This window comes from Sinocyclocheilus rhinocerous, unplaced genomic scaffold (genome assembly GCF_001515625.1).
Source record: "Sinocyclocheilus rhinocerous isolate Xijiao unplaced genomic scaffold, SAMN03320098_v1.1 scaffold1163, whole genome shotgun sequence".
NCBI lineage: Eukaryota > Metazoa > Chordata > Actinopteri > Cypriniformes > Cyprinidae > Sinocyclocheilus > Sinocyclocheilus rhinocerous.
The window spans coordinates 403,504-418,957 of NW_015642328.1; the positions used below are offsets into that span (position 1 = coordinate 403,504).

The 15,454-nt window shown below is 39.0% G+C and overlaps 1 protein-coding gene across 1 annotated transcript in view; it reads right to left on the bottom strand.

The window, feature by feature from the left end:
- efcab11 (EF-hand calcium binding domain 11) overlaps positions 1–15,454 on the bottom strand; it is a 59,850-nt gene that overhangs the window by 43,591 nt on the left and 805 nt on the right. The window contains exons 2-5 of the mRNA XM_016572662.1: positions 15,012–15,107; positions 13,518–13,560; positions 8,334–8,435; positions 2,880–2,970 (exon numbers count right to left, since the gene is read on the bottom strand). Coding sequence (XP_016428148.1) covers positions 2,880–2,970; positions 8,334–8,435; positions 13,518–13,560; positions 15,012–15,107 — 332 coding nt within the window. The remainder of the gene's footprint in view (positions 1–2,879; positions 2,971–8,333; positions 8,436–13,517; positions 13,561–15,011; positions 15,108–15,454) is intronic.

Consider the following 15,454-nt stretch of genomic DNA (forward strand, 5'->3'; position numbering starts at 1 on the left):
GTGTGATTGGCTTTCGGCCCTTTGTATTAAACTATGCATACATGCATGATGCTGTTTTGTAGTTGTTTAAGCAACTTAATTAATTATAATTGGTTTATAAACATTATTTTAAACATTATGCACTTTTTTCACAGATAGTCATGTTATCTTATGCTGAATAAACGTGCATTAGTAATATTTTGCTCGATGCGCCCTCTTGTGGCCTCAGAAGAGAAGCCAAAAGCTTTTCTTCACCCTAACTGAAATTATGCATTTTAAATTCGAATTTAATTCGAATTTTGATAATATTTAAGTACAAAATTCAAATGTACTTTTTGAACCATTTTGACAGCCCTATTAACTAGAAATAAAAAAGAACAGAAAAAAGTTTTCATAAACAGAAATCTGAAATAAAATGAATATAAATTCAACTGTATTGGCGGCTAGATAATATAAAAGTACTAAAATAACTAAAAAGTAATAAAATAAAAAAAGCCAAAGAGAATATAAATAAGAAAAAATCCAAAAAATATGTAACAAAATTACTAAAACTTAAACTGAAAATATAAAAATTAAAAGCTACTTCTATACTACTGTAATAAATAATACCAAAACTACATTTACAATATTTTACTCAAAAGTACTTTCTGAAGTTAATTCTATTCCAATTTAGATTACTTTTGGATATAATTCAGCTTTTTGCCTGAATATGAAAGAAAATCTCTTAGCTATTGCCTTATACAAGGAAAGTTCATGCAAAAATATTAATTTACAAAAATGTATAACTAAGCCCAAACTATGCAGTCCAATTTCTAAAAGATATAATCAACACAACCCAAAATTATGATATTGAAAAAAAGAGAGAGAGTACACTGGTAGTGGTGTATGTTTTTGATCTGTTAGGATGGAAACACTGTAAAGAAACACAGTGTTCTTGGGATTTTAAGAATATCAAGATGTTCTAATGAAGATGTGATTAATCATAACAACGGTGACCCAGTAGTGCACAACACAACAAAATTAGGACAACACAATGGAAACAGGCCGCAACACAACGAAATTAGCACAACACAATGGAAACCGGCCGCAACATAACGAAATTAGCACAACACAATTGAAACAAGCCGCAACACAACGAAATTAGCACAACACAATGGAAACAAGCCGCAACACAACGAAATTAGCACAACACAATGGAAACAAGCCACAACACAACGAAATTAGCAAAACACAATAGAAGCAAGCCGCAACACAACGAAATTAGAACAACACAATGGAAACAAGCCGCAACACAACGAAATTAGCTCAACACAATGGAAACAAGCCACAACACAACGAAATTAGCACGACACAACAGAAACCATCCACAACACAACAGAAACAAGTCGCAACACAACAGAAACAAGCTACAACACAACAAAATTAGCACAGCACAACGGAAACAAGCCACAAAACAACGAAATTAGCACAACGAAACACAATGAAAGTAGTCCTATGTGTTGTGGAGATTTTGTTGTGTTGTGGAGATTTCGTTGTGTTGTGCACTACTGTGCCACCATACAATGCAGATTAATATTGGATCATTATATTAGCTGATTATCAAAATAATCAATAGCTACAGTCCTAATGCCAAATGAGAAGTCGCTAGATACTAATCGAATGTCTAAAGTCATGCTACATGATTTCTTGTGACATAAGCCCTTAGCGCTTCGGTTCTGACACGACTGCGGCATTTAATTAAAAAAAAACAAATGCCACAATGCCTCCTGCACTCATAAGTCACTCTGCCAATGCAGTGCTGGCATGTCATTGCAATCATAGCAACACAGTGACTCACTGAGGATCTGAGGTTATCAACTCCTAGTAAGTCAGCTGAGCTTAAGGTCAGAGGGACACAGTATCTGTGCTGTCAGTGATCATGGTTTGAGAGGGTGGCCGTATATTTGCCGGCTTTGCAGGACAACCGTGTCGCTCTCAACAGTAGCTGCAACTCGCAGCAGTGGCCAACAGCAGAGGATGAGTCACATCAAACAAAGCACTAAATCTGTCCAAAACACAAACAAACACACACGTTTGTGCACAAGGAGACGTGTGTCGCATCTCCGAGCTCTTGAGCCCTCAAACAAAGGATGAAAGAGATTAATTGCCCCCGTCTCAGAACCGCGTACAGTATCCACGTCTCCTCTTCAAAAGGAGTAGAAACCGAGAAGAGAGACTCAGCTGAGGGCTGATAATAATGTGTCACTATAACTGCAAACGCAGGAACAAGCTGAAACCTCTAGATACATCATACGAAAGTAATGCGGAGATCTTAGTGGGAGATTGTCGAATGTCATATTGGCTTTGGGATCCGGCGATAACTCTGGGTCTAGTGATAACTGTTTGAAATGGGTGTGAATGCACAGCACACGCAGACTCGGAATCCCACCTGTTCAGAGCTGTTTTGAGCGAGACGGTGAAGATGAGGTGTACAGAGACACGTGGAGCAGCCATGGGGTCTGAACAGGAGTGGAAAGGGGCTGAGAAACTCCACAGGGTGCATGGCACAAATGAACTGTTCTCACCCTAATGAGCAGCCAGATCTCAACACCGCAAGCCTTCAGACTCTCAGACCTGTGCTACTCTCACATGGGACTGTATCAAACATTTTCCCTCACACTGAAGGGGTTTGAGTAACAAAGCTTCGGCCAAACACACAACTTGTTGCTGAGGTTGAAGTGGGTGGCCTGTTCTGAGCGATGGGCACAAAAATCCCTTTCTGACTTCACATTCATGGCGTAATTACATCCACCTGCCTTTGTAATCTACTTTGGAAAAGGAAATCAAGAAGGAAGATGATTCAGACCAAAGAACCCTCTGAATGATGTATCTACAGAGAGGCCGCAGGCCTGAACTCTTACCGGAAAGCCTCCAGCACAGTCCTCTCCGGCAGACGAGGGGCAACTCGCTTGAAGGCGCTTTTGAAGTCATCCAGCTTCAAGAAGCCACGACCTGTAGAGAGCACAAAAATTCAGAGCAAGTGTTAACAAGACTAATACTTTAAAACATCAAAAAGTTGTTTACTGTGGGGCCGGGTGTGTTATTAGAGTGCCACACTTGCAAGAGATCAAGCAAAGAGGATGAGATAAGCACACCTGAGAGCGCACTCTCATTATATTTGCTTATCTTAAGGAATAAAATCAGCTTTCTTTGCTCGTTCCACCCACTAAAAAGCTGGTGGATAAAGCTGAAAGTACACTTCCCTTGTCCGTGTTCTGCTCCGGCTCACAGACTATCTGCGTGATGTTATTTTTGTCATATTTACAGTCCGATGAGGTTCACACACACCGTCCATATACAGGCCAGATTTTGAGTCTGTGAGGACTTGTTAGCAGACAACAGTGTTGGACTAGGCAATATGACAAAAATAAAATCTTGTTTTCTTAGGTTTTGACCAATTCAAGATTTAGATTTTTTATGTTTAACCGGTCAACTTAAAAATGTAACTGCAACATGATTCAAGTAACTTTCTCTTTGCTAACCATTTGTTTAAAAAAAGTTTTATTCCAAGTGCATCACACAAGAATTGGTTAACATGGTGCAAATGTAAAACAAATGACTTGATAAATATCTTTGAATAAAAGATCCATGAAATATGAAGGCATATATTGTGCAAACGTGTTTTAAACATATCATATATGTTCACAAATAAGAAAAATACTAAATATTTCTTACGCAAAAAAGACATGCAGTTTTAGAGGTTAAAGGCCTGTTCACACCAAGAACGATAACTATAAAGATAACTATATTAGCGTCCACACCAGCAGACAATATCGTCTGTTTATTCTAAGCGCACGCTCGTCTGCCGCTTTAAATTCATTAAAAATTCATTTAAGTTCATTATAGCAGGAATGATTCTGATTGGGCGTCATATTTTTATCATTCATTAGCTGGAAAAAAAATCATTCTGAAAGTGATTCCAACGATATTGTTTCTCTGTGCCTTTATCATTATAGCTGTGGTGTGGACTTTGCTATTCTGTAATATTGAGAACGATTTTTAGAACTATATTTTTATCGTTATCTTTATAGTTATCATCCTTGGTGTGAACAGGCTTTAACTCAAAAAGTCAAGACAATTCAAATTCAAAATGACTACAAGTTTAACACCAGTTAAACATGTTTTGTAAAAACAAAGACAATAACAGCCTTTTAGCCTGTCACCATCATGCAAACATGAAATATCAAACATACAGCAGTAGTTCTTTACAGATTTTAGCATTTTGCTTTGCTGCTTTTCCATTGTGTTTTCTATGTAAACATGCACTTGGTGGACATCCAAGACTATGGATATAGTCTACATTTTTGTTTTCTCTTAACTGTAACCACTGGCGTATCGTCAACGTGTCTAATTGTAATATTTAATATTTGTATTCAAAACCATGAAAAAAAAGGAATAAAAAATTCTAATTAATCGATAAAATTGCCCACCCCTACAACAGTGCATGTGTGAGTGATCCGAGCACTTGAAAAGATTGGTTCACAAGATGTGTCCATCCACACTCATGGTCAAAGGAATATACTCTGAAAAGCTAGATGCAAGACAGCGTGGAAAATGAAGTATACCTAAGTCCACTTGCAGTTTTTTGCCTGATATTGTGAGAGCAAGAAGCAAGACCGGCTGAGATCTCAGAGTGTCTCCGGGAGCCTCTTCCTGAGAGCTCAAAGGAACAGCTTGTTGTGCCTTCTTCTCAGCGGCTGGCACGCAGGACTTTGATTTGCAGGAAATGGCTCCCCTGAGGAAGTTTAGAGCACTCGCATCCAAAGTCAGAGCTGAGAGTGGAATCTGTTTAGCGTGTCTGCTGAATTGATGAGAGGCACAGCAGCGCACTGAGCGGGGGGATTATGGGGGGGTGGGGGTCGCGGAGCACTGTGACATGCATGTCAACACGCCAGACCCGACAACACCAGCTCACCAACCGTAACCAAACACTGCCCTCCAAAGCCACGACAACAGGGATGAGAGCGGACAACTGCAAAAACTAGAAGATCTGTGCAAAACTACTGTAGAAAAATGACTCATCTCATATGTAAAAGAATTTGAAGTGTTAGAAAGGTGCATAATTGCATGATTTATTTGCTGAATGCAGGAGAAAACAAATGTTTTGATGACAAAGCCTGAGTTGGAATCGGCAGGGAGCTCAGCTCACTTTCACACCGGGTGAGAACGGGAGGGTTTCCAACTGCACCGAGCATGCTCTGTCACCGGGCAGGCTGCCACTTCAGATATGAATGGGAGCGACGCACTTCAGCGCGCTTTAGCTTCCAGCACGTCCCCATTGAAGATGAGGACGGGGGTGACGGTGCAGATGAAACAGTCAAACATCTCATCCAGCGCAAACTGTTCAGCCGCAGATAGGAGAGGACTTGCCTCTGTTGGCAGTCTGACAGGAACATCAGGCAGAGAAAGCCAGGACAGAGGGTTTAAGCTTAGCTGGCAGAGGAACAAAGACAGTCAATCTGGGAACAGCTGAAATTATTAAGACACTTTACTAGCATGTAAGCTCTGCTGGAGAACACCTGCCTGATAGTTGTCCTTCAGCTTTCCAGCTGTGCATGTTCATTCACAACCGTTTAATGAGAAGCCAATTTCATTTTCAAAAAGATTCAAATTTGATACAAAGAGCATTTTATAGCACTATCAATTGTCAGTGCTGATATACACAGTTAAGACCAGAATTGCAATAAGTTGGGTGAGTTAAGAGTAAGTCAGAATCACACTTACAATCTCGGTTCTAAAATTAGCTCATTTTCAGGTCGCTCAGAATTCGTACAAGGGTTGAGTGAACTTGCTCACAGCAATTTGGTGGTTCATTAACATTCACAATTCTAATTAAAAGCCAACTGTATTTTTTAAATGCCTACTACTTTATTTTTATATTGCTGGAGACTATTTTAGGTCCTAGGAGGATGTAAAAATGCTCCAAAGCCTGATCGGAAGGCTCACAGGAAGTCGGAGATATTTCAAAGCAGTCTGAAAAAGCAAATGAGATACCAAAGAGATAAACAGAAAGTGAATGAGAGAGTCAGCTTCGGGCAATAATGGGTCCATCAAACATCTGCTGAAGAGGCAGCCTTCACATGTATTATTATGCTCAAACACACCAGTTTTCCTCTTTAATGGCGGGTCAGCAGGGTTAATGAAATAAGATCCCTTGACCATTCTGAGCAGATTCAATCAAGGTCAGCTGATATCCTCCTCCTGTGGTCACTTCTAACTTACTCAGTGAAATTATTTCTGTAACAAAATTAATTAGTTAATTATACATTTGCCTCTCATTGGAATATCCTATAAACAGTTCCAGAGAGGGCGAATGATCCACGGAGACCACAAGACCCATTTTACTGTTTTCTACCCAACCTTGAAGAATAAAACATTGGTTCAGACACTAGTTTCATAGTTTAACTTCATATAGGGCAGAAATATACTTCAGGAACAGCAGTTAAAGATAAAGGGAACCTTTGTATTTTACTTTCTAGTTTATCAGGCATTAACTGTTTAAAAATCAGAAGTTAAATCACCAAAAAAGGTTTATTTCTTTTTCCACAAATATGAAAGGAAAAAAACTACCAGGGGGGAGAATATCCATTGCCTGATAGTCACAGTGGGCCAAAAAAAGGACACATGGCGCCCTCTACTGCAATAATATGAAAACACCACCCATCCCCAATACCACAATCGTGTGCAAACTACACATTAGAAATTTGCAACCAAATATAATAGCTGACAAAAGCACCAACCCTTGTTTAGAGAAGAATAATAAAAAAAAATAAAAAATTCCTCCCTGCGACAAGTGCACCATGCATTGCATTCATTTCAACTTCACACTGAGCACATACTTATTCAAAACGACTCAAGGTACACATCTTGCCAATATGTATGTTTCTTTTATGGGAATAGAAACCCTTCTACCACGCACTACCAGCTGAGTTACAGGAACTGTAAACACAGCAAACCACAAAGTCCTTGCACAACTAATTTGGTCAATAAATGTGAACTGCACAGAAATGATGCTCCCAGTTATTCTAGGCCTCTAATATTGTTTACTTCTAGTTCTCCTTGGCTAATGGGGCCTAAACTTAGTACGTGAAATATTATATATACCAATGGCTGTTGGTGTTTGAACTGAGGCCGTGTGTTTTGAGTTTGAGCTCCGTCAAGTTAATTCTTTATTGTCTATTTTTTATCTTAAAATCAATTTTATACACCATCATTTCATTTCTATAACGTGTGAATATATCCCCTATCGTATTCTACAACAAAAACAATCAGAGCGCCTTGTTATATCTCAAATCTTCCTTTTATGTCTACAATTTTAGAAAAAGTTGTGTCTGCTCAATTGTGCTCCTTCCTGCAAAAAAATGATCTCTATGAAGAATTTCAGGCCCCACCATAGCACAGAAACTGCACTTGTTAAAATTACAAATGACTTGTTTCTTGCGTCAGACCATGTGAAAAATCCCAACATCAAGTAATAACTGACAGTCACCACTGATAAGCTACCACTAAATATTGTAGAAACTTAATTTGCTGTAAAGTTGCTTTGCAATGCTATACAAATAAAGCTTTGCAACGCTATACAAATAAACTTGAATTGAATTGAATTGAATATTCATAACCACTAATGAATTGAATATTCATTAGTACTTGTCGCTTGCACTGTTTTGTTTTGCTCAGCTAAAACCCCACATTTAGTGTGCATATGAAAGTGAAGTGAAAGTGAAGTGACATGTGGCCAAGTATGGTGACACATACTTGGAATTAGTGCTCTGCATTTAACCCATCCAAAGTGCACACACACAGCAGTGAACACACACACACACCGTGAACACACACCCAGAGCAGTGGGCAGCCATTTTTTTTGCTGCGGCACCCGGGGAGCAGTTGGGGGCTCGGTGCCTTGCTCAAGGGCACCTCAGTTGTGGTATTGACGGTGGGAGAGAGCGCTGTACATTCACTCCCCCACCTACAATCCCTGCTGGTACGAGACTCGAACCCGCAACCTTTGGGTTACGAGTCCGACTCTCTAACCATTAGGCCACGACTTCCCCCCCTTATGCCTCGTGCCTCGTGCCTCGTGCCTCATGCCTCGTGCCTTGTACTTGCAAAGAAGACAATCCCAAAATAATTTGCACAGGTGCAAAAAGACTGCACAGGTTTTTTAACTGATATGCTATTCTTTAGCATTTCCACAAAATAAAGATCATGGGGTCTGCAAGCAGATATATCACCAGTCTAATTTTCTATCAACTCAAATGTATTGAAGCAAAAGTGTTAAAACATGCAGAACGCATAGAGAAAGAGGAGGAACATACAGTGTACATCAAATGCACTGAAGATCTGCCTCGTCTTCTCATATGGATCTTCTGCTGACATCTTCCTCTCCATGAGAGACACAAACCGCTCCAGTGGGACCCCTTTCAGAGATAGAGAGGGAGAGATAGAATACTGGGTTTATTACAAAGCTCTCGTCTGAAGTGCATGCTCTTCCTTTACATGGCAGTCATCTGAAAGCACTGTGTTTAAAGGAGTAATATCTTTCCCTCTTGCCTGCAGGGTAGTCATTTTTTCTCTGAGTGCTGTTATTGAGATGAAAAAGGTAGGCTGGGGAGTTCTAGACAGCATTCTCGTGAAACACCAAATACACAGAGGGCGTCTGGCGAGGAGATCTGGGTGGGCTACGCTGACAGTGATGGCTGAGAAACTGGGGGATAAACCTCTACTGGGAAAAGAATAAATTAATTAAGAGATCCAAGGACAGATGTGATGGCTCCACTGCACTTCGAGTCATGCCAAAACATACGCTGTAATCTGTCCTTTGAGAATCTCACGCCAAGTGATAAAAGAATACTACATGAACACAGAAAGGACTGTTTTCTAAAAACAAGTTCGTAAGCAGATTTGTACCTCTTTCTGAAGAAAACATGAGTGGTGCTTGACTAGAAGAAACACAACCACAACGCTAGAGTGATTATCAAGGTTCTGCTATGTGGTCATTAATGTGTTCTGGATGGGTTTTAGTTGCTAGTTGGTTGCTCACTAGTCCATGTGAAAAATCCCAACATCAAGTTTCTATGATATTCTGGTCCCTAGATATGACATGCCTCCCTCCTTCCCTCCTTTTTTGTCTGAAAAATCACACGTCTGATTGCTTAGAAAAGTAATAGCACACCTCTTCTCAAGCTGCATGATTTGAGGCATCACATACTGTATACCTGTAGCACAAATGGTGAAGTACAAGATACATACCGATGTTTTCAAAATTGTCCAAATCCCTTATCCTAAGCAATAGTAATAGTAATGCTTGCCTTAGCAAGAACCTTTAATAACTAAAACACAATCACGTTTTCTTAAAGTCACAACATAACAGAAGTAGTGACAGTTCTTTTTATCCGCACTGTGACATACACCCATGTGAGATGGATTATCAAAAATCAAAATTATTGAAAATTTAAAATGTAGGGCGATGAAACATGCATGGATGAATTATTCACAATAAGATCAATAACATGCATTTAAAAAATAGACGAGGAAATTTTCATTTCATGTTGACTTTAAAGTGTGCTGCCAAATGTTGATAGAATTAGGACAACTTTGGCCTACAGAGATTTTAAACACCACATAAGCGATATCTGTTTCTGTTATCATCACATAGCCATGAAAATCTATTACTTAACCTACATATTTGAATTAATTTATAAAAGTATTATAGACGCACAATGCATCTACCTAGTTCAGTTTTTAATACCCTTACACTCTCTAACAAAAAAAAGAAGTGCACAGGCTTACGTATAACCCAGACAGCATGTTTGGCAACAAATAAAAGACGAAGAGCTGTGCAGACCTCTTTAAAACCCATCTCTCTCTCTCTGTTTCCCTCGTGCCTTTAAACAATGCTGGTGCAGGAAGCCAGATCAGGGCTGACTGACATTCACTGTGATACAGAGCCCATCAGTCAAGGATGTGTCAACTGGGTGGTCTGTGCGTCCTTCCCAAGTTCCCACCCCTTTCTTAATTTCTGCCTCTCTACAATCTTCACTACCTTGGGGTCTTTCTATGCTCTTATTTTTTCAATTGGTTTTCTTCTCACTGCCCTCCCCTTCCCTCTGATCCTCACATCTTCTCTCCTTTTGTGTGACTCATTCAGCAGAACAGACCACTGCCTGACTTACACACACACACACACAGGGAAATGTGCAACAGTGTTCTCGCCTAGAGCTCCTATTTAAAATCATGGACATCTCTGATTTGATGTGCTCTTTCCTCCCTTTTCACTTCGGACTATCCCTGAGCCATCCAGCCCAGGGTGGGAAGCTGAAATACAACACTGCATGGATGCTTAATGTTGCATAACCAGCCTAAATATAAGAAGTTTTTTGGAGAATACAGAAGACAAAATCTAAACCTTTAGATCTAATCTACTGTGTCATTCTAGTTAGTCAAGCATTTGTCTGGGCTTTTCAAATCAAGTGCCATCATAATCAAATATTTGTTATACAAAGCCTGGGAAGAGCCCATGTTTACATTTGCATGAATCTGAATGCAGTTCAATACATAGGGCTTTGACATTTTCTGAGTTTTCCTCTAGTGTTCTCAACAAATGCTGGCTATTTATGCAGGGATGTACAGATTAAACAAAAATTCTGGTCAATATTGATTATCTGATAAGTACTTTCGTGTCAGATAAATGGTTAATAATAAATTAATATAAATTGATATTTTGATAAAAGACTAGAATAGCAGGAAATATGTGCCACACTGAAATGTCAATAATTTAGCACTTCTTTATGAATCATAATGGTCACCACAAAATGGTATTTACCTGCATAATTTAACGACCCAATCCCAATTCTACCCCTTAGCCCTTCCCCTAGGACCACACTTCAAACGAAGGGGTATGAATTATCTCAGCGTAAACCGGCTTCAGCGGCAACATGGCTGCCCGAGCGAACAAAAATACATAAATGTAAGCATTTTTGGCATTAATAAAGATTTTAACGAAAAGTAATCATTTGTTTTGTTACAATCTTGAGTTCATATTTACGGTCATGTTACTCAAAGAAATGTTTGCAAAAAATCGCTAAAGTTTGCTAACGTCATATCATTACAGACTGCACGATAGTGCCACAACATATTTTCATGTCTGATCAGGGCGATAACCACCATAGACATTGAGGGGGGCTAGCCCCCCAATAATTAAAAATCGCTAAACCCTTTTCTCAAATATTGCAATTCGAGAGAGAGAGAGAGAGAGAGACCAATTCGAGAGACAGCGAGACAGAGAGAGAGAGAGATTAAAGTTGCGTGTATGCGCGTCTGTGCGTTTCACTTTTTAGAGTGAGTTTACTTCAAAAACAGCGATTTTATCCTCTCGTTGCTGGAAAATATAATGTAGCGATTCAGTATTTAAACTGTTATTAATAAAAGTCGTGGGGCAGCGCTGACAAGCTTCTTTGCTCCTGGATGTGTGAGCTGCGCAATCTCTGATATACTGTATGTGTGTGTCAGTAAGCAGCACATTAATATAGAACGGTAATTAAAGGCTCTAATGCACACACCAGGAACTGTTTGGAAACGGAGCATAAATGTGGAAGTCCTTCAAAGATGTCTTATCCTGTTGCGCCCTCTATAGGACCAGCGACTAGTCGACGTCAAGCTTAAAGCGTCATGGCAGAGCATTGAAGCCGACTAGTCGATTAGTCGGCGCAACCCCTAGGTGTGTGTATTGTAGGAGCTAGACTACGTACGATGACGTGTAACGGTGTAGTAGTGGTGTCCCAATTCTTAGGGGAATATTTTCACCCCACTCTGTTTCAAGGGACAAGGGGAAGGGGTAGGCAGAGTGTAGGGGAAGGGGTATAAAATAGAATTGGGCCTAAGTATTCCTATAAAAATGCTACAGACAAATGCAAACAACGTATTAATCAATAAACTAAAACTACTCCAACTATTCAAAGCCATGGTGTAGTGGTTGCTCTGTCACATTAACCTGTGGCGCTCATGGAGGCAAGGCGAGTTTGCGCCTTGCATTGGAGGCAAGGCGAGTTTGCGCCTTGCATTGTATCCCTAACACAAAAAAAGGCCAAAAATAAACATCTGTTATTAAATATAACAATAATATTCTAATTCTATTCTTTAAAAAAACACTTGCACTCTATTCATTTGCTGCTTGTTTTCTTTATAAAAAAATAAAAATAACACTAGCTTTCTAATCTTTTTGTATTCTATCTGTTTTCTTTTCATTTATTATACAATTAACAAAAGCAAAAAAGACCTCTAACACTAGCTTGCTCTATTCTTTTTCTATTCTATTGGTTTTCTTTTTATTTATTATATTATTTAAATAACCCTTGCTATGTGTACTGCGTTAAGCTAACTGAGACTTGTTATAGCACTTGTATATCATTGCTCTTTTGTTGATTTTGATTGCTTCTATTGTCCTCATTTGTAAGTCGCTCTGGATAAAAGCGTCTGCTAAATGACTAAATGTAAATGTAAATGTAATGTAAATATCCATCAGTTACCATTGTGGAGGGATTTCTGAATCAACAACATCTCACATCCTGAAGCTTTCATGCCTCTGTGCTAAAAATAGAGGCACTAGAAATCGCAATTAGAAGATAGCTAGCTGTGTGACCTTTCCTCTGTTTCTCGCTTATTTCGCTAGTGAAAAGAGACGAAAGAGAGTGAGATAAAGAAAAGGACAGTGGCAAGGGGGTGAGTGGGCTAGGCAAGTGGCAGTGGTATTGTGAACACCGTGTAGCTCTGAAGCCTTAAGTGGCCTCTTTTCCGTGCGATGAGCCTGCCAAAGCATTTCACTACTGAGTCTAGTCAAGCCTCCCACATCACCACCAGCAACCCTCTCCTCCCGACCGTCACTAATTTAGTAATCACATGAAATTCAAAAGAGGGGCAATTTAATTCACCATTTGCTCTGAGCAAGATTTGATGGTGGATTATTTCATCACACAAAGCATGCCACTTTAACTAGATTATCTTCTGCTTTCCCACAGGGCAGCATACAAAAGCAATTTGCTTGTGGGACAAAACAAGAAACAAATTACTTACTAATCTAGGTCTTCAACCATTTAATGTCTCCCTCAAAATGCTGTCCTGCCAAACCCCCATTTTCCTCAGTGTTTCTGTCTGTCAAAAGGGCCTGTAGAAATCCTGTATGCATTTCACGGCAACATTATTTACCGCTGTTTGTCAGGATTTCATTACTGGCAATGTGTAAAAAGATTACACGGTATCTACGTCAAGCTCCTTTTCCTTTCACTTTGCCTGAGTGGTATAAAATGTGGTTTTCCACATAGAAAAATAAATCAGGAGCGAAATTGTGAATATAATTTTAGACTGCACATCAATGTGGGTTGAGCGTCTGCTGAAGGTGAATCGCAAAACACTAAAATACACAGCACTGGCATGTGTACAACTGTACAGCAAACTGTGATGCAGTAATTCAATATGACGACATGTAACAGTTACTATGCCCTTACCTGGACAGTCAGCGCCATTCTCCATCAAGATATTTGTCTCTGACTACAAGAGAAAATACAAAATTAATGTTAAATTATAACAAAAATATATAAACAAACTAAAAATATTAAGCAAAACTGTAAATAAAAAAAACTCTCCAATCCCTTTCAGCTTAAAATCATAAATATATGTAGGCTATACTTCACACACAAATAGTTGTCACTGTAAGTATTGAAATCATGTTTTCACTCAGTAAAACTGTTTTGATTATCTGACAGTCCGATAAAATGAGATCGATCCACTTCTGGCAGTTATCGACATAAAAAAGGCGGCAATTTGCGCGTTGCGCATGCGCATATTGTGTTGCAATCGTAAACCTACTTCTAGTACGTTTAATTCTAACATTGTTTGAAGTAACTCACATTTCGCTGTAGCAGTCAAATCCTCGATACCAAAATCTTTTACTATTACTCACTTTTGCTCACTCACAAAACCACAAATGTCTGAATTAGATGGTAGGCGATTTCCAAAGGGCTTTTTTCGCACTTGAACTGTACTCCGGAAAAATATGTGAATGGTTGTTCCAAACCCAAAGGTAAGCATCATAATCCCCACATGATGCCCTTTTCTACAAGGCAGTAAACGAACAGCAATGCTACATATGTCATATCTATATCCTCCTGAGAACCAGCAATAAAAAGCTTTGTGAATTTAGTATTTTTTCATGTCATTACATTGTTTAGAGCATAAGAAAAATATGGTAAAATAACATTTTTGAAAAATTATATTTTATTTATATGTTATGCTATGTCCTCTGTAGAGGACACCAGGACTCAGTTTTTCTAAAAATAAAATGACAAGAATAGACATGAAAAGGCAAAAACAATGGGATTTTTTTAAAAATCACCAATCAATCTTTAGGTTTCAGGATTTTTTTATAACTAACTTTGTTTAAGGATGGTTCTCAACTATGTTATAAAAGGCAAAAACTCCATAGCTGGGTCTCAGGAGGATATGCAATGGTTACTTCGAGTGAATAATTGTACCGTTTTGGTCATGTGATCCTGGGTGTGGCGTCCTAGCGAATCGCTGAGGATGAGGAACCGAGGTTATTTGAGGTTACATAAAAACAGTTTTTACTTATTTATTTATTCAACACTATCGTGATTTGTTGGCACTAGAACGACTCGGATTGATTTCAGTCCGTCCGAGTAGCGATTGGGCGGGTTTTCTTGTGAAATCCTGGCAACCCTGCAAAGCTAGTCAACAGATTCCCAGCAGGGGCCGGTTGCATAGACTAGTCTTAAAAGTTAAGACATCTCATTTGTTTCTTTAAGACTGGCCATAATTTTTTTAATTCAGTGTGAACACACCCTAAGACAGTCTTAACATAGAGGTTTATGCAACTGACCCCAGAATAGAATTTCAGAACCAAGCGGGTCTCAGTTAAAGAGAGTAAATGTATATATTGAAAAATATCAAGCAAGTGATTCTGATTATTTTCTGTAGCCTACCTTTGATGGCTTGTATCCAAAAAGCATGACCACCGCTATCTTAAGATCTTCTCTGGACAAATAACCTTTCTTACCCACATCACATTGATGGAAGACCTAAAGAACATAGACATGGATATATTACATTCAGAGTCAATCTGCAATCTTTATTAAGAAGTATGTATAACCCCAGCAGTTGCAACATTAAAATCAGAAACATAAGTTTCATTTGAAACATACGTTTTTATTTGGCATTGGACTGTAAACAGAGAGGGATCGCACTGAATGTTCATAGGATTTTTAAGAAAAGAATCTGTGTTTAACACTGAACGCAGATGAAAGAAATCTGTGATTAGAGATCACTTGTCCAGTAAATGTTTGTGGGAGAATATGCCTGGCGTTCATGCACACTACTGTGAGCACGGTGGGGTGAAGAGGGTGTTTGTTGAAATGCTGTGGTGAAA